Genomic DNA, 27,670 nt, shown 5'->3' with positions numbered 1-27,670 from the left:
CAGTTCTTACTGTTATCAACGAGTGTTGCTTGTTTCAATTTATCTAATGCCAGAAAATGCTGCAGCTAAACACAAGATGAGAGCCTAAAGGGTTACGTATTGTCCTGCCTAACATCTGATAAACAAAGTAAAACCATAACACCGGTCAAATACACATTCAGACAGCAGTGGTGGAGGCTGGCAATTTTCATAGGAGTGGCCAAGCTGGGGCCATTACTTACACTGGGCAGGGAAAGAAACTGACATGTCCTTTTTTTCTACTTTTTGTTTTTTGGTTGCTGCGTGGCATGTTGCTGTGGGCTTAATACTCTGCTAAAACATTAAGGCCACATCAGCTGCTTTTGGTGCAAATAAAGGTGACAACAGGTCCACTGGAGAGGCAACAACAGGACAACCCTCCAACCCTTTAATAACTGAGTGTGAGCAGTAGTAGACTTTTTGACTTCTCACTGGTTTCATTTGCATACTGAGGCCTGGCCGCCATGTAGAATTATTCCATGTAGACTCATAGATTAATATCCTTTTTGTTGCTGTGTTTATACATCCCCACCCAAATGATAGGCAAACACTCAAGTTTTATTCTCTTTTAACTGTTCAGTAAAATTTCAATGGTTTGTTGGACTGTTACATAAATTGAACAACAGCAGCAAAGAAATATTTCAGCTCAAAGAAATAAAGAAAGTAAGAAAGAAAGGGATGAAAGTCTGTGCATATCCTGTTAACTTGAGTTGGGTGGAGTGGCCAAACTTCAGGGGTGGATCCTTGCTTTGCTCCTGCCAGACAGTGGCAGTATGAGAAGATAAGATTTTAAGCTTTCACTCTAAAGAAACCTTTATCATTGGGCTATTTTGCTTATTTACTTGTAAGCATCCCAAAATGTATCCACCAAATATTTTTCTATCAATACCATTTTAATCTCTTAAAGTACATATTGTACAACTGTTCAACAATTATACTTAAGGATGTTGTATATTCTTTCATAAATCAGGCAAACTTTGCACTTTATTCACCTACATTTATAACATTTCTTTGCTAATACCATATTTTCTAATAGTGTTTTTGTTTGTGGTTGTTTTTTGGTTGGTCAGTGAATATGTGTGTCTGTGTGTGTGCGTGTCTGCGTGTGTGTTTCTGCTGCGGTTTAATATTGAAAGTATTATATACCTAATTCCTAATTCATTTACTACAGTTTCAAATATTATTATATAGCGTAATATACTTTGTTATTATTTATTATAATAGTCATGTAATAAAAATTATTATTATTATACACAGTTAAACTAAATATGAGACAAGCAAACACTACCTTGTGGAAAAAGGTCACTTGATCATCATTTAAATAGACATTAAGAAGAAAAATGCCCTGAAACACAACCACAAGGAAACCCACACTCAGTAGCTCTTTACTAATCTTCTGTCAAACAAAAATTATTTAAAACCTGCAGATTGTTTTTTTTTTTTTTTAGATTCTATGTATAGTTCAGGTGTGGTGGGATATGTACGTTCCTTGGGCTGAAAACTAACTTAAACAATATTGTGCAATCAACAACTTGTTGGAGGAGAAGGGAGGAAGACAGGACAGAAAAAAAACCTGCCCTAATATAGCATAAGGTAAATAATTTTTACTAGTTTTATTTATTTATCATATTAGTATTAAACAATATTTTATACATTTGTTATAATAAATATATAAGACATCGTCAAACATAAAAATAAAATATATAAAGAATGTATAAAATTAAAATACAGAGCAGTTTGTTAGCAATAGTTACATTAGCAGCATCATGTTTCCACTGGCACTTGACGTCGCTAGGGGTCATCAGAGGTTCACACCCCCGCGAGGACTTTTCCCAAAACATTCCGCTGCTACGTCACCAGCTCCCGCCCCGCTCCGCCTCGTGCCACAACGACTCCGGCTTGTCAGCTGCACGAGACGTGCGGCATCTCGTCTCAACCTATGAAAACTGTCAGTCAACGCTAGCGTCTAGCTCCTCTCGCTTTAAACTTAAACTTATCTTCGCCGAACAGTGAAGAGCCGGAGCCTGGTTTTAACAGCGGGAACAGAGACCCTGTCACGCCTGCGTGTGTGAGAGTGTGTGCGCCTCCCCGGCGGCTGGCGCCCTTTGTAACTGAAGTAGTGAATGGTAAGTAGCTTTACTGCGTGGCTAGCTGGTAGCATCATCGCTACAGTTGTGTGTCATTCAGCGCTCAACAAACACTAATAGGCGGTAGAAAAGTTATTTTCGGCTGGTCTTACTGCGGCTGTTACTCACTCTCTACCTCCGTGGCTGTTAAAGTGAGATTTAGTTTGAAGTTGTCATTTGTCTCGTGTTGAGTTTTGAACCTCGTGATCAGGCCAGGGTCCAACTTCTGGCTCCCTGCCACCACCACCTCCTCCTCCTCATCATCATTATTATCATTGTTGTGCTACATCTGCACATGTCCACCTCATTAAGAGACTGCCTGAGACGACGTGCTTTTGTTTTAGAAATGAATGGTTATATTTCCAAAGTGTGTGGATAACATTCATCTTTGTGATTTTTGTTTTATCCTACCTTTATGGGGCTATTTTGTTTTTGTAATCGTGTTTCTATTGTATTTTATTTGAGGTATTCTGTTGTAGGTTGTGTTTACGATGAGATCTACGTTATTCCAAAAGCTTGACGTTTTTAGCTGCTATAACGTTGAATTCCAAACGCCTTCTTATAAACTTAAATAAGTATGGTGTGACTCGGTGAAATAAAACAGAATACAATATGACAAAGGAAATATTCCCGTTATGTACAGATTAAAGTCAGATAAGTATAAACAGAAGAAAAATAAAACAGAAATAAAATTGCTTTCTAAATGTAGTGCAAAGATAACAAATATCAGATGACATTATAATGGATCAGTACGACCGAATGTAGTATTCGTATTTTATCCGCTGTAATGTACTAATTGTATATCTCATCTCCTTTTTGTGTACTGACATTCAGTACTTTATTTATTAAGGTGTCGTGAGCAATAGCATAAAATGATCACATTCTTTAACATCACATGTTTGATCATGGTCTTTTAATCTTTTAATCCCCTGATGTTTGTTTTTTAAAGAGTTGCTTTCTTTTGTCATGCCATTACTTTTTGTATAAGGCCTTCTGTTTTCTCTGCCTGTTTTAAAGTGGTAAGAAAGAAAATTAATTTGTTGTATTAATTATTAGTTTGAAGTTGGTGCCTGTTTTCTAACTTGTGGTAGATGAAATATTGAATGGCTTTCTCCATCTTGAAAGAAGAGGAAATGGATATGAGCAGGGGAAAGACAACATATGATGTTTTACTATCATGTGAAAAAGAAAGTACAGTGGCACATAAAGTCGTATGACAATTTTGTCACAGGACTGTATGTGCCTGAGACCACTTGTCCACTATTGACTCTTTCTTGACTTTAGGTTGTCTGTGGAACAAAAACACTAAAAAGTTCTGTAATTTCACCCTGATAGTCATGTGCTGTATTGTGAAACGAGCACTGCATGAAAAACCAGATTTTCAACCTCAAGATCACCTGCAGTTCTAACCCAATCCTGGCAGTTAACAACTGGTCATGGTCTTTGATTAGAACCTGTAATTAGTAATATGAATGATGTTGAACTATCAAACAGAAAAGTTTCCAAACCCTCCCAGGTCGAGGCTTCTCAAGCTCTACTTTTCTTTTATGTTATATTTTTATCGATTAGAAATGTTAATTTACTTTTATGGGGACCCTTACACTCTAATTTAAAATGTTAGCTATAGCTTAATAGTGATTAATCAGATGAATCCTTACTTAAAGTAATTGATAGTTGCTGCCTTTAACACTAATCAGCTTGTGCACCAGTATACTGTTTTCAGTAATGCTCAGATTGGCGTGTCATCCTAATGAAACTGAAAAGACACTTAAGTCCCCTGTACAAAAGTGTTATTGTCCAGTCTTTGTAGTCACTCTGGGTGTTATGTGACTGGCTCCTCTCAGTTATAGTCGGGTATTTCTGCCAGGAAGCAAGTAAATAGTGATGTGACACGTATGCTATGACAGAAACTATGTGAGTTTGGTGTTGACAGCCTTGAGGCTGTAATGCAAGTCCAAACTGAGCTTTTAATAAACCTCTGTGAGTTTGTTTCAGGCCATTTCAGTCAGGCTTTTCTTCATTCCAATGCTCTCATCTTTAATTCTGCTTAACCGTGTCCAGGTGATGTTGTTGTTGTTTGTCTGTATTAACAAAGTGCTTGCAAATGCAATGTTTTGAACAAGAGACTTTAAAACAGCCATCAGATGTGGCATTATCTGAGGAAGAACCTTGACGTAAACCTGAAATTTGAGAGAGATTATATTTACTTTCAGCTTTCAGTGATGCATATGCGTAGCAAGAAGGCTGTGTTGGGAAACACTGAGTCACAGCTGCCCAACAGTGACAACCAGTTTCTCCCTGAGGGTTCAAAGCCTTAGCAACATTCAACACAGGACGGAGTCAAAGGCAGACATGATTGAAGCTTGTTTAGATATACATGCTGTCAATTGAATCCTCTGTACCAACACATGCATACGCACTTAGCCTTCAAGTTACTACATTTATTTTAGCAGCAGAGTTGATTTAGGTATGACTCATAATAAATTATACTGTAGTACTATTTGCATTTGATTTACCTACATTGTTTTGTTTATATATGAAAGATTGAAACTTAATCATGCATGGATTTCACAACCTTCCTTTATTCTTGCCACACTAATAGGCCAGTTCATGTTAAATAAAAAATATGAAAAATTGTAGAAGTAGATTGACAAATTAGTGGTAGGAAGCATTTTTATGACTAATTATAACACAGGCCACATATAAGTATATGACTGGGATTATAAATGGCCTATACTTCCTCTTTGTTCTGGTAAATCCCATGGCTTTAGAAGCTGTCTTATTCTGGATCAGCCAACTATGAATAGGAAAGGTTTGGTAGCACCATGCCTTGTGAAGCCATGCACAGTCTGTCACCCCGAGTGCTTAGAAACCAAGTGACCTTTCAGTTTAAAAAGGAAATGTTTTCTTCTGAGGGAATTAAATAAAAATGAACTTTGATTCAAGCTCTTGATATAATTTTCCCACCCTTTCAGGCCCAGGCAGAAAGAAATGAGCTGGGCTGAGGAGGACTGGACAGTAGGGCTGTCTGGACGGGTCCTGCAAAAGGTGAAGGAGCTGCAAATCCATCATGAACGGCTGTCCAGGGAAAACAAGCAGAAACAGCTGCAGCTGGACAACATCCATACAAGCCTTGAGAAGCAAACTGTGAAAGTATGAACACTTATACTGTTCCTCACACAATTTACATGACAAATAATTGAAACACAAGTATTACTAACTTTGTGATTTGGTACTGTTGACTTTGCAAGTTTAGTTAAGGCTGTAAGAAATCATCTAACTTTGTCATGCATCTGAACTGGACTGGATTTTTGGAGTCAGCCAGCAGGTTCAACCCAAGAACCTTGCTGCTGTGAGACAGTAGTACTAACTACTGCACCACCATAGTACCTATTATGGTTGATGTAATGCTGCCTTTTCCAAAAACAATATGCTAAATCTAGATTAACATTAGGAAATCTTCTTATTGGAAGCTCAATTTGGAAGTTATCTAAAATTTAACAAGTAGCCCTGTATCTCTGTGATCAGTGAGAGCTCAGTCTCTCACTGACTGCTGACCATAGATCCACTGGCACTGGCTCAGGAAGCTGCTCCTGCCACCTGCTGTGGCATTGAGCGCTTAGGCAGACCACAGAAAAATTACATAATCTGTAGGAAATAGTATTTTTTATGAGTGCTTCTTTAAATGCACACTTTTTCATCTGAATTACACAAAATAATAAAATCATGCATTAACTTTTCAATAAATTTTATATATGAATGTAGAGAAAAAGTTGACCTACATGTTGCTCTTCAAGGAAATGCAGTTCCTGTAATTTTAATCTTCTCTAAATAATATTGTGCAAATATTGTCATGAAGGGTGAGTCATCTGTAGCAGGATTTCCTTAAATAATCATTAAATATATGCTTCTCCCTCTCTCTCCTTTTTCCTCCTTTTTTCTGCCAAGTATGAGGAGGTACGTGTGGAGCTGCAGTCGGTGCAGCGAGAGCTCCAAAACGTTCGGGATGAGGCCACGACAGCGGTGACGAGCAGGGACCGCCTTACGCAGGAGCTTCAGACTAAGCAGGCCCAAGTTTGCTCTTTGGAGGGCCAGCTAGATGCTGCTCGTACCCTCAACAACAAACTCACCCAGGAAATCAAAAGGTCAGCATGAGCTAAAAACCACAGAGGCAAGAAGCTTCTTAAATCCATCTGGTTTTGGTATTTATGTATTGTTTTCACTGAATGTTTGAAATATAGTGACGTTTGGTATTCTTAGGATAACTTAGTTTGAATTAAACTTGATAGTTAAATACAATCTGTCTTAAGGGGGCGGGGGGGTAAAAAGGGGGGATTTGGAAGATAAAACTAAAACTGATTGTTGGAACTACATGCAGCACTAAAAATCAGACAATAGACATTACATTTTGATAGTATAGGAAGCTGTCTTAAATGGAGATGTCCCAGTCAGCTTTTTGGATGTTGATTGGGTACAGTCCCTATATTATTCAATCTGATACTTGCATTAGCCAAAGTAATTGTTAGATATGTTTTCTTCTGCTCTGTTCCAGTAATTTGTATACAAGTGGCGTTATTTATTAATTAATTGGCGTATTGTACACTAACTGTTAATGGTTACCATACCACTTTGTTTATAATTCACTTTTGAAAAACAACAACAGGTCTGACCAAAGGGCTGTACAATAAAACTAAACATAAAAGATGAACAGAGGCCGGAGGGTAAAAAAAGCGTGACACGAATAAGATCTGTAGAAGTTAAACAATAAAGGAATACATAAAAAGCAACTTAAAAACACAGTAAGCATATCACACTGGGTCAAAGGCCAGGGAATAAAAGTATGTAAACAAGATTTTAAAACGACAAGTTAAGGAGCCTGCTTGGCATGCGGTGGCATATTGTTCCACAGTCTTAGAGCTGCAACTGTGAAAGCTCTATCCCCTCTGATTTTTCATTATATTATCAGGCTATTGTATAAAACAGAAAAGTACTATTGATTACCATATACATGTAAATAAAAACAGAATGCAATGATTTGCAAATCTCATAAGCCCATTTTTATTGACAGTAGTACATAGAAAACGTCATATTGTTCAACTTTAACATTTTACTATTTAGCTTATATTAGCTTATATTGAATTTGATGATCAAAAAGGTTAAGAAGGGTGGTTCTAAATAGCAACAGCTGGAGGAACATTTTGAACTAATTAGGTGAATTGACAGTTTCTCGGAAGTAAAAATGGGCAGAGGTTCACCAGTCAGTAAAAAACCGCATATATGTTCCTCAACCTAAAATTCTGAAGGCTGTCTCATCATCTACAGTACATGATGAGTTATGTTAATGTTTTTTTTAAATGATTGTTGGATGGCACATATTGCTATGAATTGTGGGAGGGCATACTTTTCTTTCATAAGTGATAGCTCAGTGTAACCTTGACTAAAAGAGTTAAACCACATTTTGAAGGAACAGCTTTTCTCAGTTTGTAGAGAATTCAGCCAGCTGTTATCATTGTTTTTGCATATACTACTGGATCTCGTCCTTCAGCTAGGATGTTTACTAAGCAAATCTGACTTTTTGACCTCAGCCCTCATTTCCTGTAAGAAATATCTCCATTTCTCTTCCCACTCTAAACTCTTTCACTCTGTGTCTCCTTTCTGTGGCAGGCTGGAAGCCGAGCTAGAGAAGCTGCAAAACAGCATCAGGTCACCAGATACCTCTCTGTTTTCTACTCCCTGCTGGAATACAGGCTCGCCCTGGGAACACAATGGTACAGTTTTCTAAACTGTAAAATTATTAATTGGTTTAATCTCTATGGCAGTTTATTTCTAATCTTTTATTAAAACTCTTTACAGTTAAGAAAATTAAATAGTTAAACCACCAGAGTCCCAAATGAGCAGTGGATATAAATAAACCCCCTTGAGCTACATTGCTTTCCCAGCCCTCTACTCTCTAAGGACAGTTTGTTTGTCTTTCCTCTCGTCACTAAACCACTTGGTAATTTACAGCTGTTGTTCCTGTTCAGTTTTTGTGATCGGTTGTAGGTACTAAGTTCAGTCCATATGCTTTGTTTTTGCCCTGTAGGGAGCCAACAGGAAGAGAAACAGGGGCACAGAGATGAAGGGCAGAGCCGGGCTCCTCACATCCGAGTAAGTCTGAACATGTTCTCACACTAGCTATGTGTAGGCTAATCCAAGACTGCTGTGGATTGTAGCTGAAAGCTGATGTTCTCTACTTGAAGGATTTAACTGTCTTATTAGCAAAGCATAACATCCCTCCTTATTTGATTAGTTTTTCTTTTAGTCTTAAGTAATTAAGTCTTTCCAAATAAGTGGCCCAGATGGCTGTAACTGTTTCTTAAATGTGAACTACTGCAGCACGTGGTGCATTTAAAAAAAACAGATGAAACAACGTTGTACTTAATTTCTCTATCTTTAAACATGACAGTGTAGTTAAGAGTTTTTATAGTAGGTTAAAGAGCATCAGTGTCTGTTATCAGGGTGTTATTGTATTTTTACGAATCTCATTCTGGCCTTGTGATAAGGACAGGAAGAATTCGTATTTTAAAGTTGTTCTGTCCTTATAATGGAGTTTTTTTTCTGGTTAAATTTAGATGTTAAAAACAACACCATGGCTCACAGCTCTTTGTTTAACAGCAACGTTCTTTCTTCTAGTAGTCAGCTGAAAGGATAAGATTGGCAGTATTATCAAAAATTTTAAAGGATGACCAAATCTAACTTTATATACACATTTTTAACTGAAGACCAAAAACTTTAAAAAGGTGAGACATTTATAAGTTTATTCCTAAAAAATGAGACCAGTATTTTTTTTAAGAAGTATGACTTTATTTATGGGTTTAACACAAATTACGTTGTCCCAGGTTCATCAATAATAATATGTACTTCAGTGCACCTTCTGTGGAATTTTTTTTTAACTTTGTACAGAGGAATATGCTGTTACAGGCTTTCACTACTCAGACAAGCTACTAAGTTATTGCTGGTTTGAGTCTTTTGGTAAAATTTCTTTTTAACAGCAATAGAAATGTAAAATATGCCCTGCTTCACCTGCTTTTATTATTTTCCAACATTGATCATAGTGTGCTGCTGCATTTGTTTGTTCAGGTCTGGCAGGCAAAAGAAAAGTTTTAGGAAAATGTAACAGCAAGTCTGTGCTCTTACATCTGAACATTGACTATTCTTTCACAATCTCTCATCCTGAAGCAGCATTTGAAATATACTAATGATGCTGTGCACACTGAAGCAATTTCTCTTGAGTTATGAATAAAACAGCAGTTAGTAATTCTTACTTGCATTAGTCTGATTGTAAAACCTTGAGTCCTTGAGCCTTGTTTTTGTCGAGCCTCTTCCTGCTCATGCTGCTCCTCTTTTTTCTTTTTTTTCTTTTTTGTCTTTGATTAAACCCTCTCTCATCCTTTCAGCAGCGGCTTCAGTTCTCTGAGACACCCACACCTTCATTGCCACAACAACAACACAAGAGCACACGCCACAGCCACTCACCCGTCCAATCGGACACCTTCTCCACTCCCTTGGGTGTGTTTCCATGGGAACGGGATGACACAAAACCAGCAGCAAGGAGGCGACCTCCGCCCTCTCCCTCTTTGATGCCATCCCCTGATGTCACAAATCAAGGCCTGTCAGAGCAGGGGGTTTATGGGAAGGACCGCAGGACCGAGACAGACAGTGAGTGGGGATAGAATTACTCTGTGTTATCCATTTGCAAATTACAAATATATACGCACGCAACTCAGGCCAGCAGCATTTATCCTAAAACAAGATTAAAAACCTAGCTGGATTACCATAACAACAGGAGCCAGTATGGATATGCTATTATCTACTTAACTCAGTACCCCTGCTGTGAAACCACCCTCTGATTTCAAAGTTTAGATTTTCATTTGGATGTTTTGCAGTCTTCAGCAGCAAAGCACACACAGCAACTTAATAAGGAGCAGATTTGACTTTTTGTTCTTTTTTTTTTAAACATTACCCAGGCTTTTTTACATTAGCAAAATTAACAAAATCTAAAACCACAATCAGAGATGGCTTTAGTAATCACAATTTTTCTTTTCCCAATAAAGGCAAAAACTTGGTTACCTTGTTTTACAGAAACCTATGCATTGTCCTGTTATGTCTATAAATTCAATTTTAAAAAAATGTCTTTTATACTTCAGTGAATGAAGTCTCAGTTAACATAACTGTTTAGTTGCGAGATTTTTTTATGGTTCTAAAACCTACTTGGAGAGTGCTAAAAATGTATGTATTTATATAATCCCCTCTACGATAACAGTGGTTACCAACTGTCTTTGTTAATCCAGGCTTGGTTCCTTAGGCTTCGTTCGTGCTCGCATAAAAGGGGTCAGTTGACTCTTTAATTTTTTTTCTTTTCTTTCTTTCTTTTTTTTTTTTACAGCTGAACATTAGAGCTCTTAAATTTAAACCCTGGTCTGATATCGTTCCATGATGAGCGATGCATAGAAATCACTTCAATTTCTGATTCAATCAAAGAAATGTAAATTGACTGCAGCAAATCAGGATCCATGTAGGTAACACTACATGATTGCACTACTAGACTGCATGGTTTTCTTTGGTGGTAACACTAAAGCAAGTCTCAACAGGTTGCCTGCTTTCAGCTGAGAATATATATCACAGTTAGAGCAAATTGCCAGTGACTCTTGTGTCCAGTTTTAATCTAAAGTCTTTCCAGTCTCAACTGCGTGCAACAGTTGAAACTAGTAATGGGTAGAAACTCTATGTAATACATAAAAGGTTCGTGTTTTGTATTTTATTTGTTAAACTGTGTCACCCTTATAAAATATATTTAAAGTAAAATAAAATCATCTTAACCTACTGTACATTAAGGCATGTTATGCTGATATAGCCACTGTGATGTCACACTGTTTAAATCACTCAAACTGAATATTTTCACTTTTCCTATCTTGGATGCGAACTCTTACTCTTACATTATTGATAAGTGGTCAGTCAATGTGCAAACTGGATAATACTAATAATACTAGTACATGCCCATGCAGCAATATTGTTTGGTCTATTTGTTTTTACAAACTTGTATACTTAGTCACAGTAAGTCAAATAAAAGAAATAGGGGTGTTGGTTCTTGCTTGTAAATAACTAAATTGAAGATAAAAAAAATTCCTCGTAGGAAAAATTCCTCGTGTGTGTGTGCGCGCGTGTGTGTGTGTGTGCGCGTGTGCGTGCGTGCGTGCGTGCGTGCGCGCGCGCGCCAGGGTGTTCCTGTGCTGCTCTACTTTATTAATGTAATTTTAGCCTGTTGTTTTGAGGTTTCTCTACAACATCATGACCTGATCCTATCCATGATCCTATATAGATAAGATTCTTCAGAGGCCTGAAATGTACCTGTCTGTCAAGTTTGGTTGCTCCACTCCTATCTTGTAGGAGGAGTTCATGGATTTTATGTCTAATAGTAAGATGATCTGAAACAAGTTACTGAGCCTGTAAAGACATCAGGAAAGTGTTTACTGAGGTCACCCAAAGGAGTCACTCTCCTGCTGGACATTCAAAAAAATGCAGCTTTAAGGAACCACTGCATTTGCTTCATTTTTCACTGATGTGCATGCTGCATGCATTATTTGATTTTATCTATGATTATCCAGAATATGTTACCACGGTGATCTTTTCATACTTTGTTAGTTTGTTATTTTCAAAACTCCTTTCTAATAGCCAGTCTACCCTTATTATACCATATTCTCTCTTTATAGTACAACCTCTGGTGCTGACATTGCTAACCAACCTTGTGTCTATAGACAGGCTGTTCCAGGGCCTGGGTTTATTACAGCAAACACTTAAAGCGAATGGTCAGTGTATACTGAGGGTTTTAATTCTAAGCCAAATAAAGATTTAAATAAAGGACAGATGTACAGCAAACTGAGGTCAGATGAACTCTTATTGTTTAATTTACTTAATAACAACAATAGATAAAATTGCTGGCAGGTGCCATAATTAACACTGCGAGGTCTCTCTGTTTGAAATGTGTTGCCCACTTCACTCAAAATATTATTATAAGCTTTGTCCAAATGACGAAATTCTGTCAGTTTTGGTTTACCTCAGAGTGACAGCAACATCAGTATAAGTGAACAGTGTTGTCACCATGAATCTCATGCACATGTGTAACCTCAGCTGCACTCGTTACATAAGAGGTTGTGTAGAAATGACTGGCCAGAGATTCCTCTGCCTGCTCCCAGGCCGGCTTCATGATGTAGAGTGACTCTTACTGCAGTTTGTAGTTGTGATGTAACACTGTTGCTCTCACCGGGTGTTTTTGTGTTTGTTCAGGGGAGGAAGGAGACAGGTCAATATGAAACAATAAAAGCTGCTGGGACACTGGCATGAGGGGTGGGGGTGGCATTATAATGTTTACTTTAGGTGTGCCTTTTTGCAGCCATGTTTCTCCTGATAACAGAACATACAGTTTAGGATTTATTCTGGCTACTGGGTAGGATTTATACTTGGGGTTGTATGTAGCAAAAAAACATTGTTCCTTTTTAGATTAGCAATGGAAAAAAATTTGATTATATTTATGTCTTTGGTAGGTAAATATATGCCTGGAGAGATTTTAAAATGGGACAGTTAAAATATTGACAATGCATTACAAGCACACAATTGATTTTTATCCTTATCATCAGTCTCCTCCCCAGGCTGGATCTAAGTGCATCATATAGAGTTATAACTTTGATTCATTGCATCAGTGTGTATAGATTGTGACCCTAAGTGCTGTTGACTGTCAGCCATCAGTTTTGTCTTGTTTTTTTTTTTTTTATCAGAAATCAAGATATTCTTAATGGTAATGGAAATGGATTTGTTTGTTTTTGCAATTATTCATTCACCTGTATTCTCTTGCTCACTCTCCACTCACTCAGCCACCATTCTGCCATTCTATGATCCCAGCTCACTGATTGTGAGCACTGTTTTTTAATTAAAGGTGCTCTTTAAATTCTGAAAAAGTATAAATATTGGTTAACAAATGCTTAAATTTTCTCCTATCTCTATGAGACTAACACAGAATTTATAAACATTCTCTGGTAACAGGATGATGAGTGGACGAAAATGGATGGTTGAAATTATTAACCATACTTCTTTCTGTCCATCTGTCAGTGTCTCCTCAAAGTCGTATGTCTTCTCTGGAAGAGGAGTTGCTGGTGAAGGACAGGACGTTGAAGTCCATACAGAACGAAATGGCGCAAACCAAGAAGGAGCTCACCGCCAAGGAGCTCAGCCTGCAGAAAGTCTCCAATGAGCTTAGCCTGGCACAGACACGTATGGCCCAGGACAGTGAACGGGTAAACACATGCACATATACTACTGCTACAGGTAGTGGTGCTTCTAGTACTACTGCTGAAAACAAACATCTCATTTCAGTGATAATGTTCCATATTTTCCTGATGCTCTGGTGTTTTTTGACATGGCAGAGGTGTTGATCTTATTTAACAAAACATTTGTCTTCCCTGAAATATTAAGATGCTCTTTGAAAAAACTGGAAAAATGGTGGGCCTTTTTCCTGTTGTGCTGTAAAGCAGCCTAAAACCATCTGGTACGAATAAGTTGTGCGGTTGTGCTTCCCCGGTTTAATTAATACCATCTCAGTGTGAGGTCGTTCTAAATCACAGTTGAAAGACTGAAATAAACTAAGCAAGTCAACCAAAGAAAAAAAATGTAACCGATGTGTTAAAAGATATAAATGCAATCCTGGAAGTGACTCATAATTATGTTTTACAAAATGTAAACACAAACATTTGGCCATTTAAACAGTTTAGTTACTGTGTGACTGCAGTATCTTTCACAAGCACGCACATTCAAAACCCACAAAGTTATCTTACTGCTACAGTGTTGTGATTTGGGAGGAGTTCTTTTGTAGGCTTTGTTTTCACAAGGAAAAACCTCAGTAATTTTTCCATTAACAGTGCTAAATGATTAGAGCTGTTCTCACAAATAAAATAATAGCAGTGTTAATGTTTATTTGTATGGCAAAACCAGCATTCTGAAGTGTTTTATGCCCTCCATCTATTCATCCATCCAGCTTTTTTAGTGCTTCTCAGTTTCAAGGTAGTGGGTGGCTTGAGCCTATCCTAGCTATCATTGGGCAAGACCCGTGTCTAACAGAGGGCCCAGAGAGAGAGAGAGACATACAGCAATTTATGCTCATATTCACACATGGGGTGTACGTGTTAAAACTGCCTATAAATTGGAACTTTGGTTTGCATCAGGACAAAATTCTCAGAGATTTAATCATCACAAGTCATAAGCAAATTAAATGCAAAAGATTTGGTTTGGTGATAAGAAGTCAAACACATCAGTTTTCACTGACATTTAACAGTATGTACCTGATGTTAAGTAATATCAGATGTATCATATAGAGCAAAACTCAGGTAAAGAGCTGCATATGTTTTTCCATGACAGGCGTCAGGAGCTGAGCAAAGACTGAAGCAACTACAAGAGGAGCTTAAGTGTCAGAGGCAAAATGCAGAAAGCAGCAGACTGCAACACCAACAGCGTAGCAAAGAGCTGGAGAAACAACATCAAAGGGTGAGATGAACATCAAAGCAAAGGAAAAGCATTTTTCATTTGATTTCCTTTTTTCCATAGATTGATGGATTCTATTGGGGTTTTTTTTTTGTGTTTCTAGGATTTGACAGAGCTTCAGAAGGAGAGGCAGTGTCTGGAGAAGCAGCATCAACAGGAAGTGAATAAGCTCAACCAGGAGCTTCAACAGGCTAGAACGCTCCACAATGCCCTGCAGGCCCAGGCTGACAAGGTACATGTGCACACATGTACAAGTATACGCTCAAAATATCACACATTAACCAGACCAACAAGTCCTTTAACATGCATCCAAATGCATTTATCAAGATAAAGTTGCTATCAGCACTGGAAACCAAGGACCAAAAAGATATGACATACTGTTTCTGTTTATGCTATTATTTATAATTATACTATTATACATTCATTACCTTTCCTGTTTTTAGTATTTCCTTTCTCTGTCCTTCTCCCATCTTACCTTTTGCTTGTCCTGGGACTGTTTTTATTATATGGACCCAAGGTCAATGAATTTATCTCACTTTTTCTCCCACACTTTCTGCGTGCCTGTGATGTTTTCTCTCTCTCTCTCTCTTTTTCACTGTCTTTCGACTCTGTGTTTCTGATTTCTCTCCCCTCCACCTGCTCTCCTCTCCGCTTCGTCCTCCTCTCCTCTCGGTTTCTCCCCCAGTGGAAAGGTTGAGCAGAGAAGGTAATGACAGTGTGACCGCTCAGTTTTTCTTTGTTTATGGAAGCTTGAACCACTCGGAAACTTGGAACTTGTGTGTGAGAAATGGAGTGCTCAGCAAAAGAAGGCGTGAAACAGTGGCTGTGGGATGACGGTGAAAGATTTGTATGAAGTGTTTTAAGGCATGTTGCATGAATGCAGAGTGCAAATTTTGTTTGTGGTTAAAAACCTTTTTTTTTAAAATTATACTTTGGAAGTCTTTAACATAAAGGAATGATGTGGCACTAATTTTTTATTAGACTAAAAAAAAAATCTCTCAGAAAATTTTTTTAGTCCATAACCTTCTGTGTATATATAAATACCGTCTTAACAATAGCTATTCAGTTTTACTAGTGTCCTTTAAACGTTACTGTAAGCTCTTTGTGAACCACACAGGTGTTATCTTGTATCTGATAAAGCTACACTGTGTAAATTAACAATAGAAGCACAGTTTCACATATAAAGTCAGCAACATTCAGCTGCAGGTAATGAGCACTTTATACAGGCCTTTGTGGAATTTGCGTCTTACTATTTGTTTTTTTTGTGCATGCATTAAGTTTCAGTTATGAGAATCCAACACCTGATTAATGTGTTTTATAGTTTCTCTTTAAATCTTTTTACATATATTGAAATTCACTAAGTGAGCTGATAAAATCAGTATCAGATGTTTTCAGATTTGATTGGTTGTTAAACTACATGTGACATTTCATTGACTGAGAATTACTGGGTCACTCAATATTGTAACAAAACCAAGTGATTAATTAGTGACCAATACAAAAAAGTTTGTCTTTACAGAGCTACACTGAAGTTAAAAATAATTAATTAGCAAATAATTTACTCAGTACTTCACAATATTGCTACATATATACAGTTATATGAGTATAATGTGTAGAATTTTTAGATGAGAACTGGTGGGAAGCTAAATCTACTTGAGTCTTTGCTGATAACCCTGAGAGAGGCAGAGGATATGTTAGACACATCAATATCTGTCCTGCTTCCTGTTCCCTTCACTGGCTGTGATTCCTGCACCTGAAACAAGGCAAACAAGTCATTCCTTTTTTCTTTTTCTTTTTTTCAGTTCTCCTATTGTTTTTGCTTTTTCTTCCCCCTACTTTAATTTCTTTTTTTTAAATACCTTCTCTGTTGTGTTGTTTGGATTCATTCTCACTATTTCACTATTCCCTCTGTCAGCTTTCTCTACAGAAGCAGGCGCTGGAGAAAGAGTTGGAGACTCTGAAAGAGAAACTGAAATGGACGGAGGGACAGCTGAAGGAGAGCCAGAAGAAAGAAGCACAGACACAAGCCAAACTGACGGTAACACATAGTGATCATCACTGATACATGCAGACGTTGTTAGGAGTCAGGGCCTGCATTAATTATTCATTAGATGAGCAATGGGTAATGACCATCCTTCTGTGCCATATGTTAGTTAATAAGTGTGGATCCAGCTCCATCATTATGTTTTATTAAAGATATCGGATTAGCGTTAACCTCACTGTTATTTAGTTGTGTCTTGTAGTACTTGTAATACTACACACATCAACACTGACACAAATACAAGAAAACAGCCTTTGAATGGCTGTCTGTTGTAGTGCCCACTATGCGTGAAAGGGTTAATGTGAAAAAAAGACAGCTGCATGCAAGGGAAAAGAAATTCTTAGTGAAGGGCTGCTTCAGTGTGTTTCTTTACAGATGAACGTATAGCTGTGATTTGTGGAAACATTGTTACTGGACCAAATGGGGTTGCAGCTGGCCCACTGACTTACCTTAGCCAACAGGCCCTGGAATGAACTTTACATGATTAAAAGTTTTAGTAAAGCCTTTCTGATGCGCAAGGACATTTGCTATTGTTGTACAGGTTCCAAATTAACATTTACTATTGTATTGCACCCCGCTAAGCTGAGAGTGCAGAAGATGTAAAAAGACCACATTTTTAGAATTTGTAGCAGTTTATTACATGTTCATACGCTTGCAACAGAGTAGGTACTAATACTGCCTTCATCTGTAGCTTGTTTGTGGTTTCTAGCTGTTGAGACACTGTGTTTGGGTTGCTCTTAATCCATTTATATTACACACAGCATGTCCTCATCTGGCAGTCTTCTTGCACAATTGACAACATTTATAGTGCAAATATCACAAGGTCGAAAATATAGACTGACATTAAAGATGTCATGGCAGACATATTTTGGAAATCAATCAAATTTTCTGACAGATATTTGAAAAAGAGGCCTTAAAAGTCCATTGTTGGTCATGAAGATTCCCTCCAGCTAAGCTGAACACTTAAAAATCAGTAAGTTTGATTTGACTGGATTCATCCCACCTCATTTGACTATTTTTGCTCTTTGCATTAGGAAGCTGTGCGTGAGGCAGAGGGTGTGGCTGTGACTCTGGAGCAGAGCAGGAAGCGAGAGCGAGCTCTGGAAGAGGAGGGGAGGAGACTTGCAGATGAGCGAGCTGACACCCTGCGTCTCCTGAAAGAACTACAGGGTGAGGCATAAACTGTGGGGACAAAGCCAAATCTGTTTATTAGTCATGGGAGATTGGAGTATCTTGTCTTTCCTCCCTCCACAAGAGTCAGGGTTTTGGAGTCTCGCATGGCCACATGCTTAACATTAGCTTGTTGTACCGGTGTCCTTTAGTGGGCTTATTGTGATAATGCTGCCCTGTAGTAATTTATTATTTTGTGCAGCAAAAAAGGGAGATTGATTACTGAAGAGGGTGAGTCCTAGATTGTGCATGACAGTTATATACTCAATGTCATGTAAATTACTCTTTCATGCATAAGTCTTATCCCAGTGCTGCTCCCTGCTGGTTAGTGATAGATGAATGTTATCCTTTTAAAAATACACTTAACGTTTCCACTAATGCACATGTTTATTAGAAAGAGAGCACATGTTTATTAAGTTTTTTTGTTTGTACATATTAAGAATGTTTTTCCTTTTAATTCTAGAGCAAAAGTCAGCACCTCCTCCACAATCTGTGCAGTTTTGCCCTGTTGGACAGAGTTTTTCATCTCAGTCTTCCTCATCTCATTATCCTCGACCGTCAGCCCAAACCAAGAGGCCTTCTTCAAACAGAGCTGAGCAGAGGAGGGAAGAAGAGGATGCACAGGAGAGAAGGACAGATATCAGAGCATCTTATCCTTCTGACAGAGAGCCAGGAGAAGGAATTGACTCGGAACACATCAGTGCCCTAATATCCCCAGAGTGTTTAAAGAGAGCAGGAGACAAAGGGAAAATTAATGAAGAGGAGAACAAAGTTATAAATGAGGCAATAGAATGTGACGTCTCTCATACGCCCATCAACAACTCTAACGCTAAAGATCTTGATAGAATGATCAGTCTTGAGCACTCACCTAAGACACAAAATTTGACCCTTTCTGCAGAAAAGACACCTGCTCTCAAGTCTGAGCAGACCGTTCCCTCTGAAGACCTCAAAAAGGAGAATGCAATGCTCCGTTCAGAGCTCCAAGATGTACGAGAAGAACTGCAGAAACGACTAGAGGACCTGGAAGCCCAACGAAGAGCTGAGACAGAAGCCAGGACCCGCCTTAAACAGCTTAGCCGCAAACACACCAGCCAGGCTGCAGAGAAAGAGGAGAAAGAAAAGGAATGGAAGACACAACTGGAGACTGAAAGAGCTGAGACAGAGAGGCTGAGGAGGGCGATGACTGCTTTGGAGGCAGACATAGAGCGTGTAAAGGAGAGGGGAAGCGAGCAGGAGGAAGAGAAAAACAAAGAACAACAAGATAGGGAGAGTGAAATGGTAGAGCTTAATATTCAGCTTAAAAAACAGCTGGCAGAGGTGAAAGCTCAGCTGGCAGTAGAGCGAGAGGAAAAAAAGAGAGAGGAAGAGGAGAGAAGCCAAATAATAAACACAGACGCTAATGTAAAGGAACAGCTGAGCATGAAGGTGGCAGAACTTAAAGCTCAAGTGGAAGAACTGAAGCAAAAAAGAAAACCCACACAAGAGAAGCACACAGATGCAAACACTCCCCTGACGTATTTGACTCTTCGTGATGACGAGCTCAACTCCAACATCAATAGCTGTGGCAACGCACTCCTGCCTTCACCAGAGCAGCACCTCCTTTTCTGCCAGTCCACCAACCAACACAACATGCTTGTTTCTCAGACAGCAGCAGACATCATCCGAGAAAAGAGCAATGTGATAGATGCCGAGCACTCTCCTCTGTCAGGTGATGTTCAGATGGGCCGAATAGCCTCAGACCCCCAGAAGGCTGAGCCTACAGCCTCTAATTTGGTGAAAGAGGTGGAGCGACTGAAGAATGAGAATTCAAAGGAGACAGAGCGCGCTAATCAGTGTCAGATTAAACTGGAGGCCCTGCAGAGCCAGGTAAATGATGCTGGACATATAGATTAGTGCACTAAATTTCTCAAACCTAAGTATTTCTATATTAAATAGTCACTCTCGAATGTTCTGCACTTATGAACAGCTTAATTCATGTGTCATCACTGTACTTTCATTTATCGCTAAATCTTGAATTTATACTCTGCATTTCTTCTATTTTTTCTTTCAACCTTCTCTCCTTGTCAGGTGACACGTCAGACGCAGCAGCTAACCATGGCCTTTGAGAAGCAGAGTCAGCACATTGCAGGCCTTCTAACTGAGCTACAAGAGAAGGAGAGCACCCTCCAAAGCCAAAAACAGGAACTACTACAATGCAAGCAAGAGCTGGATGAACTAAAGAATGATAAAAAGGATGAGGTGAAGATGATGGTCAAAGAGGTGGAGGAACAGATACAAAGTGAAGAACAGGGAGATGAGAAGCCGGTGGAGAATTCAGAGCTCTCACTAAAACAGGAAAAGGAGAGTAGGGTCACCTGTCAAATTGCAGAGTCACTGCCTGAGAGTGACTTGAAAGCACAGTGTGATGCAAGTCAGCCAGAGACATGTGATACTCAAACGGCAACACCTGATAGCAGTGAAGAAGCTAATAAAACAGGGGACCAGCATCCTGAATCTATAGACTCCAACAAAACTCAGAGTAACCCTGACTCTGCTTGTGTGATGGTAGAGACTCAGTGCGGTCAAAGCGGAAAAGAAGCAGATATCCTTACTGAACTGCTCACTCTCAGACGGGAGAATCAGCTGTTGAAACAAAGAATTGAGGGCCTGACCATCTCTGACACACAAAACCCGACATTACAGACTGACGCTGAAAATCAAGACGATCCAACACAAAGCCAAAACGCACCAAACGCTGCACTGTCCTGCTTGGCAGAAGACGGGACACTGAGTCTGCTGAATGACGTCATGACTGAGGGACTGGAGTCAAGTATGAATGAGGAAGAAGATGAAGGACAAGATTTAAAAAAGGAAGACCAAAGAAACACAAGAGCTGAAGAAGACCTGGAGGAAATGTCTGAGGTGCATGTAACTCAACTACAACAACAGGTAATGGCAGTGATTTTTCTCCTTCAGTTATGTGAAAAGATGAAAAGTGACAAAAATATAATAGGTTAATTGTATAGGACTTAAAATTATACAGGTGGGCTAATGGAGAATGAGACGCTAGATGGTAGTCTTAACTAGTGGAAATATTTGGGTAATGGCACAATTTTCATCATTTTGGCTCTGTACGCTGCCAGAGTAGATTTTATATAAAGCAGTTAAAATCCAGTTGAAGTAGAGTCTTTCTACTCAAGGGCTTAAACAAAAATATAATTTAGAAATTGCAAATATTTATAGATAACCTCCCCTATTTTTAGGGGCTTAAATTGTAATTGGACAAATTAATACGACTCTGAGTATCAAATGATTTATGATATGATGAAAATATTCAACAAGATCTGTATTGCTGAATATAGAATTGCTTTTTTTAATAATATTGTAGATTTTATTTGTTTTATATTTAAGTTTTATGTCCGATTGATTCAGTCTACTGTCATTCTCCTTCTGTCCAGGTGGAGGCACTGCAGATAAGGGTACGAGCTCTCTCTGAGGAGACCCAGCAGCAGGCAGAGGAGCTTGCTGTATGGAGACTGGCCTCCCAAACAGCACCAACATTTGAGGAATGTGAAACCCATGAACTGACCTCTGCTGTCACACAGTCCCAGTCAAACCAGGAGCAAACAGATGAGATGATCCAGTGCTCGCCTCAAACTCCGCCTGTTCAGGATTCGGTTCAGACACCCACACTGGATAGACAGAAGAGCCAGGAAACCATCACAGTCATCAGAGAAGACGAGTTACTCGTTTCCTGCTCCTCCAACAGACTGCAGGGCCGCATGTTGTTCTCCAGGTAACACACAACACTCTGCAATCACAGAGATAACTTGTAACTGATCACACCTCTGTGTCTGTGTGTGTTAAACGCATATATTAAGTATATTTGTACAGTGTACAGGTATCAGCTGGAATTAACTTTTGCTTGTTTTACCACAAGACTGCAGAACAGCAACCTTGCTGAACCAAAGAGCCTCCATCCCTTTAAAACTGCTGAAATTTTTCAAGAATACAGACAGGACACTGCCACAGCTGACCAGGTGATTTTTATAAATTGTCACTCACTTATGTACCAGACGGCTAATTGTCATTATGTAATTTAGTGTAAATTACAATGGAAAAAAAAAAGTCCTTTAAATTAAATAAGTCCAGATATTTGCTAGTGGAATCTAGGAAGTCTTTTAGCCAGTGCACATAAAGGCATTTCTGTAGAGAAGTAAGCCTACATATTTGGGGAAATTTATTTTTAATAATAAATGGGCCAGAACTGAGCTGCTCCTGTTGTAAATCGAAATTCTTATCATATTAGAGACATTTAAAATAGATGTTTTGTTTACCTATAAAATAAAGCATTTGTACTTTTACACCTGAACTTAAAACACCTGTCTGCCCTCAGTACTGAATAAAATGCATATGCATATGCGTTTATTTGTCTACTAGATGAAATACTAATTCTTAAGTCACTTTGTTTTGTCTCTTGACTCAGGAATCTGAAAAAGAAAACCAGGAGATTAACTTCACACAATGGTCAGATAATTGTCCAAAAGTAAGAAGAGACAGTCAACTCATCCAAATGACATTGGAGAAAATGGCTCAACATCACTCAGGCGAAGTCTGTGAGCCAGATTCGACCAAAACAGAAGCCAAACTAAACACAACGACTAATTCCTCAGACAGAGTTGTCAAGATAGAAATGAAAAGTGTCAGCAGTCAGACAGAGGAGAGTTTGAATCCTCGTGGCATTTCAACAGTATGTGTTAACACTCAGACTGAGGAGGAGGAAGAACAAGGTTCAGTGGATTCCCCTCCTGTGTCTCCTGTCCAGTTATCTGGGGAGGCGGCGTCAGGAGACAAAATCTTGTTTTCTGGTTCCTTCCCCATCCCGGCTGACCCAGCACGTCTGGCTGAAAGAATTCGCCGCAACAGGACGCAGCTGTCAGCTGCCTTTGACGACACAGAATACGAACCCTACGGCCTGCCGGAAGTCGTCATGAAAGGTAACTTTGTTGTTTGTGGGCCTGTAGAGTGAAATATTGAAAAGTAATTAAAGTTATTTTCGAGGCAGTTGCGTAAAACTTTTTTACCAATTAGTACAAAATTCTTCTCACAGCCGAGTCACCAGTTGATTACAGCTTGCAAGCTGAAACGTTACATGGTTAAAATAGTGAAGCAGATAACTGCTAGTGAGCCAAATATTCCTTTGAGCACTTTGTAGAGACTAAACTAAGAGATGAGTTTGAGTCAGTGATTATATTACCCCCTAAGCTGTCGCACCATTTGCCAATAGGTTTGCTAAAACAAATAAAACGACAACAAACAAACAAAATGACAACTGCACAACCCCCGAAAACAAGACAAGAGTGTCCTGTTCTTTGTCCCCAAACAGCTTCACTTACATGGCAGCTCAACTTTTAGCTTCTGCTTGCTTGTGTCTGGATATTTACCACATTTTCTAAGATAGTGACAAGTAAATAAATACACTAAGTAAGCAATGTGGCAATTTTCAGTTTGTGTTCCTGGGTACTGTGTGACCAGTTTAAAGTTCAAAATATAGATTGGATTAACAATGTGTTTAATTTATTAACAGTATTCATAAGTACATACAGTCTCTGAGTATTTGTGATTCCCTGTGGGTTTCCTGTTTATGTGTTCCTTGTCTCTGTGCTTTCCCATTCTGATCTATTTTCTACTAACTCTTTTATTTAACCCTCCGTCTTTTTCCCCTCTCCATCCTTTAGGTTTTGCTGACATTCCCAGTGGTCCTGCATGTCCCTATATTGTGAGAAGAGGTTTGTTGGGCACCGCTGTAGTACCTGTCTCCCAGAAAGACACAGAAAAGGACGAGACGGATTAAAACACAGCAAGAGGTAAACATTAAAAAAAACCATTTTCAAATAGATTTAACATCCCAAGATATTAACAAAAAATAAAATAAAAAATCAGGTAGTAAGAATATACCTCCAAGTCCTTGGATCAAGTAGATCCAAATCCAGATCAACTCTAAAGGTTAATTGGTTCTAACTTCGGTCAGCACCCATGTCTGGTCCATAATTGCATATTTTAGTCTCTCTCATTCACTTTATAGGGGGAAGATGAAAATCTGTCATAAGTTGGGCAAATGTGATGACTCCCTGTCTCCAGCAGAGGGATCTCACTTACTTCAAGGACAAAGCTGTTAATACTTTTATTGTCACTACTTTTTGTTGTTTGTTTTGCTTTGTTTTTTTCAGGTTTGAAGCTAATTTGTTTTACTTAGTGCAAACACACAGGCACCAATAGTTTAAAATTTATGTGAAATACAGAAACCAGAAACAAATGTTGATGCTTATCTGGTTGCTTTTAATTTAACAAGATCACCATGTGAGTCATGCGTTTTTTTTTGGTGGTTCACACCTTTTTTAAAATATGCTTCTTATTCTAAACAGGGGAAAAAATCATCACAGCCTTTAATATTTATCATAACAAAGGAAAATCAGGAGGTATTCAACATAGGAGCTGATTGTTAGTGGTAATGTGATTACTTATGTAGCATGATTCCATATAACTCGGTTGAATCGGTTGAAAGGGATGTGGATTTGATCCAGGACTAAAATACTGCCTTAAATGTTCTTGTTTTTGCATACAGGTTTTTTTGCAGACCTGTTGGAAACACCTGACTCACCCTGGCTTTACCATGAAACTGAATAATGGACAACAGCCGCTGCACAACAGACTCAAAGCAATTAAAACCTTGAAACAAACACAGGAGCAGTTTAAAAAGCTGCAATCAGCTGTGGACTTCTTTACGTGTGTGTGCAGGTAACTAGACCTGCACTGACAGAATAAACACCTCCACTGTGGATCCAAAAATGTTTTAATGGCCTCTAGTTTATCCACAAATTACCACATGGAGACTTTGCTGTCCATCACAATGGTGTCACTTTACACCCACCTGTATATTTAGGTACTGAGGTGGTGGTTTAGTGATGCTTGTTGATGTTTCTTGAACCACTTTTCCAAAGGGATTGTTTAGGTTTTTGTAACTCAGAATTAAGTTATGGGCCTAGCCCGCTCTTACTTTGCATGAAACGGTGCCTAGTTGGTGTTTTTCTAAACAAGCACTTGTCAAGATAAGTTTGTTTTTCAAAAGGGTCAAGCCAAGGAAGGCCTGTTGTGGCAAATATGTTTGAATCTTTAAACCATTTCAGGTGGCTTATTTTTGGACACTTGAATGTGTTTTCGTAGAGGGGAGGTGTAAGGGAAAAAAATGTGTGAAAATAGTGTGAGTGTGTGAATTATTAGCTGTGAATTTGCACCTTTGTGTCCCTATCTTGGTATTTCTGTTTGTCTGTGTGTGGGGGGGATAGAGAGAGACTGGGATAAGCATGTCTATGACTCAGTGTAACCTGGATTGGTTTCCGCTCCATGTATGGTGATACACACTGCATTCCCACTCTCCTCCCTCTCCCGCTCTGCTTCTGTGTCTTACACTAAAGCACTCTCAGTAGTTACACAAAACAAAATTCCCATAAACTAAACATGTGAAGCTTTTCTTTGTTAGAATTAGATGAACTAAGCTGGTGTGTTATAATGAATAGCTTTTAATTTATTTGCTTTTTCCTCTTGCACATTTGTAGATAACATGTAAATCGTTTTGTAGTTGAGTTGGGAGAAATGTCAAGTTTGTTATGTACCCTAAAACAGCAGATTTTCACCATTGTGTTTACAGGATTTGATCTGGTAAAGGATAGGTTCTTAATTCTACTTAAAGTTATACTCACAGGTGCATGTACATTGAAGGAGTTGCATGTTGTGGTTAAGTTTGGTAAGGTTGGTACCAAAGGTTGGTATGACCCTTGAACAGACTCTGCCTCTGTGGAATATTTACTCTAGACACTTGGAGCCATATTTCCAGAACTAATTCATAAAATTTTCTTTGTGTTGCGATAGCTACTTGCATGCCAGCTGGCTGTGTGGATGCCAGTCAGTCAGAACAGTTCCTGGAGAGTTTCTGTTTTCTCTCGGCTCTTCTGTTTACCCCCTTGACATTTGGCTTAACAGACAAAATTACACCAACACCCATGCTAACTAGCATATTAGTATATCTTACTTGGCTATGTCACTGTAAACAGTTCAGCCACAATAAGGTTCCCTTCTTGCCTTCAACAAAGCTCTCAGCACAGACACTGGACCTCTGGGGTGTCCATGGTGTTTGGCACCAGGATGTTGACAGCAGATTATTTGAGTGGGGCTTCCATGGATCTGGATTTTTCTTGCATGTCCTGCGGCTTCTTAATTGGATTTAGATGTGGGAAATTTGGAAACTTTGCCATGCTCCTCGAACTGTTAGAGAAGTTTTCTCAATGTAATAGGGATGGGCAACCATGTTAAGGTGGGTGTTAATGTGTCAAAGTAACACTCACGTGGCTGACAGGACCCAAAGTTTCCCTGGATAGCATTATAATCAGATAGTCAGGTTTATTCTTTTACCTTAGACCAACACTTTTTTTTCTGAAGATATATTCGCACCATTGACTCTCTCTTTGTATCAACTTTTAAGGAAGTTAGATAAAAGTGAATAATGCAACTTTGATAATAAATGATGATTGTGCCCTCCGTTATAAAATTTGTGGGTCAGAATGTTTGGGCCAAAAATGGACCAAAAATAAAGAAAATGCAGAATTATTATGTTGCAAGTACAGTACCTGCTGCAGTCCACTAGAATGAATACATGAATTTTTACATTCTGGTGTGACCCACCACGTGAACATCCAAAGTTCATGTTTATAGGTTAGAAAATGTCCAGAGAAAGGTGAGCTTAAATCAAAAAGAAACAAAAGGAGGGAATTTCATTTACAAGTCCAGCTTCCAAATTTTAATTTCAGCTTAGCCATTTATGAAATGCTTTGCTGTTAAGGACAGGAGGAAGTGGCCATTTATTTGGTTATATAGATAACAAGATATGAGTATAATTTTAAAGTAAACTATATTAAAAAAAGTGACTCTCTCCTTTAATCCTGGCTGTGCTTTCCTCCAGTGATTTTTAGTTTGCGTCACATTTGTTTAAAATGGAGCGATTTTTGTTTTTATGTTTACATTTTATTTAATGGTAGAGTACTTTTTGTTTGTAAAGTTGTGACACACACACGCAAACACCTCACCTCACTCTCAGCCGCCTTCATAACTCTGGGATCTGTAGTCTTTTGGCGCTGAGGTCTGACCCTGAGTGGGGAAACTTAAATTGTATTTGTTGCCTTGTTTTGGACACTTTTATGTGAATGTATCTGTGTTGTGTTTGTGATTAGAATAAAAGGTTTGCTTTTATTAAACCGCTGTCTCTCTGAGCGCTATGTTGGGCTGTGTGCTTTGTATTTCAAGGTCTGTTTAGTTAGCTGTGTGAGAGAATATTTTTGTTTTTACTGCTTGCCTACAATTAAGTCTAAATGAGTGCCACGGTCCAATGAAGAGAGCCTCAAAGTGTTTTTTAAGTGGAATATCTTGGTTAAATCACATAAGTATTTCCGCAATTACCAAAGTCCTCTCCCTTTGCCTTTCGGTCACAAATGTGTTGTTGACAAGGTGCTGAAAGCATACAAGAAGCAGACTTGAATCAAACACTTGAACTGAAGAGTTATTCTTTTCCAACTTTAGAGCCTGTGTTGTTTAATGATGTAATTCTGCCCCTAGTGAATGAAAAACTGTGTCTGCAGTAACTGACTGTGAAGAAACAAGTATCTCTTTGCTTCTTAAAAAGAGAGAATGGCAAGATGAAGGAATCAGAGAGCCGAACCTC

The 27,670-nt window shown here is 38.7% G+C and overlaps 1 protein-coding gene across 2 annotated transcripts; it reads left to right on the top strand.

The window, feature by feature from the left end:
* The first annotated feature begins 1,880 nt into the window (after window positions 1-1,880).
* Window positions 1,881-27,206, top strand: LOC146392525 (uncharacterized). 2 transcript variants are annotated; one of them, XM_084949074.1, is made up of 18 exons: window positions 1,881-2,144; window positions 5,120-5,297; window positions 6,093-6,289; window positions 7,809-7,912; window positions 8,227-8,291; window positions 9,584-9,842; window positions 13,287-13,471; window positions 14,589-14,714; window positions 14,815-14,943; window positions 16,624-16,746; window positions 17,784-17,919; window positions 18,383-19,785; window positions 19,987-20,847; window positions 21,357-21,694; window positions 21,839-21,938; window positions 22,385-22,895; window positions 23,637-23,765; window positions 24,524-27,206. In XM_084949074.1, exons 2-17 carry the CDS (start codon window positions 5,136-5,138, stop codon window positions 23,750-23,752), a joined length of 4,815 nt encoding a protein of 1,604 aa, XP_084805200.1. In that variant the 5' UTR covers window positions 1,881-2,144; window positions 5,120-5,135; the 3' UTR covers window positions 23,753-23,765; window positions 24,524-27,206. The 2 variants fall into 2 exon arrangements, with proteins under 2 accessions (XP_084805200.1, XP_084805195.1); XM_084949069.1 differs by having other exon boundaries at window positions 9,581-9,842.
* The last annotated feature ends 464 nt before the right edge of the window (window positions 27,207-27,670 follow it).

Source organism: Perissodus microlepis, chromosome 2 (assembly GCF_051167445.1).
Source record: "Perissodus microlepis isolate ML-2025 ecotype Zambia chromosome 2, ASM5116744v1, whole genome shotgun sequence".
NCBI classification, from domain to species: Eukaryota; Metazoa; Chordata; class Actinopteri; order Cichliformes; family Cichlidae; genus Perissodus; species Perissodus microlepis.
The sequence above is the reverse complement of the archived record's forward strand: the minus strand, read 5'-3'. Positions and strand labels throughout refer to the sequence as shown.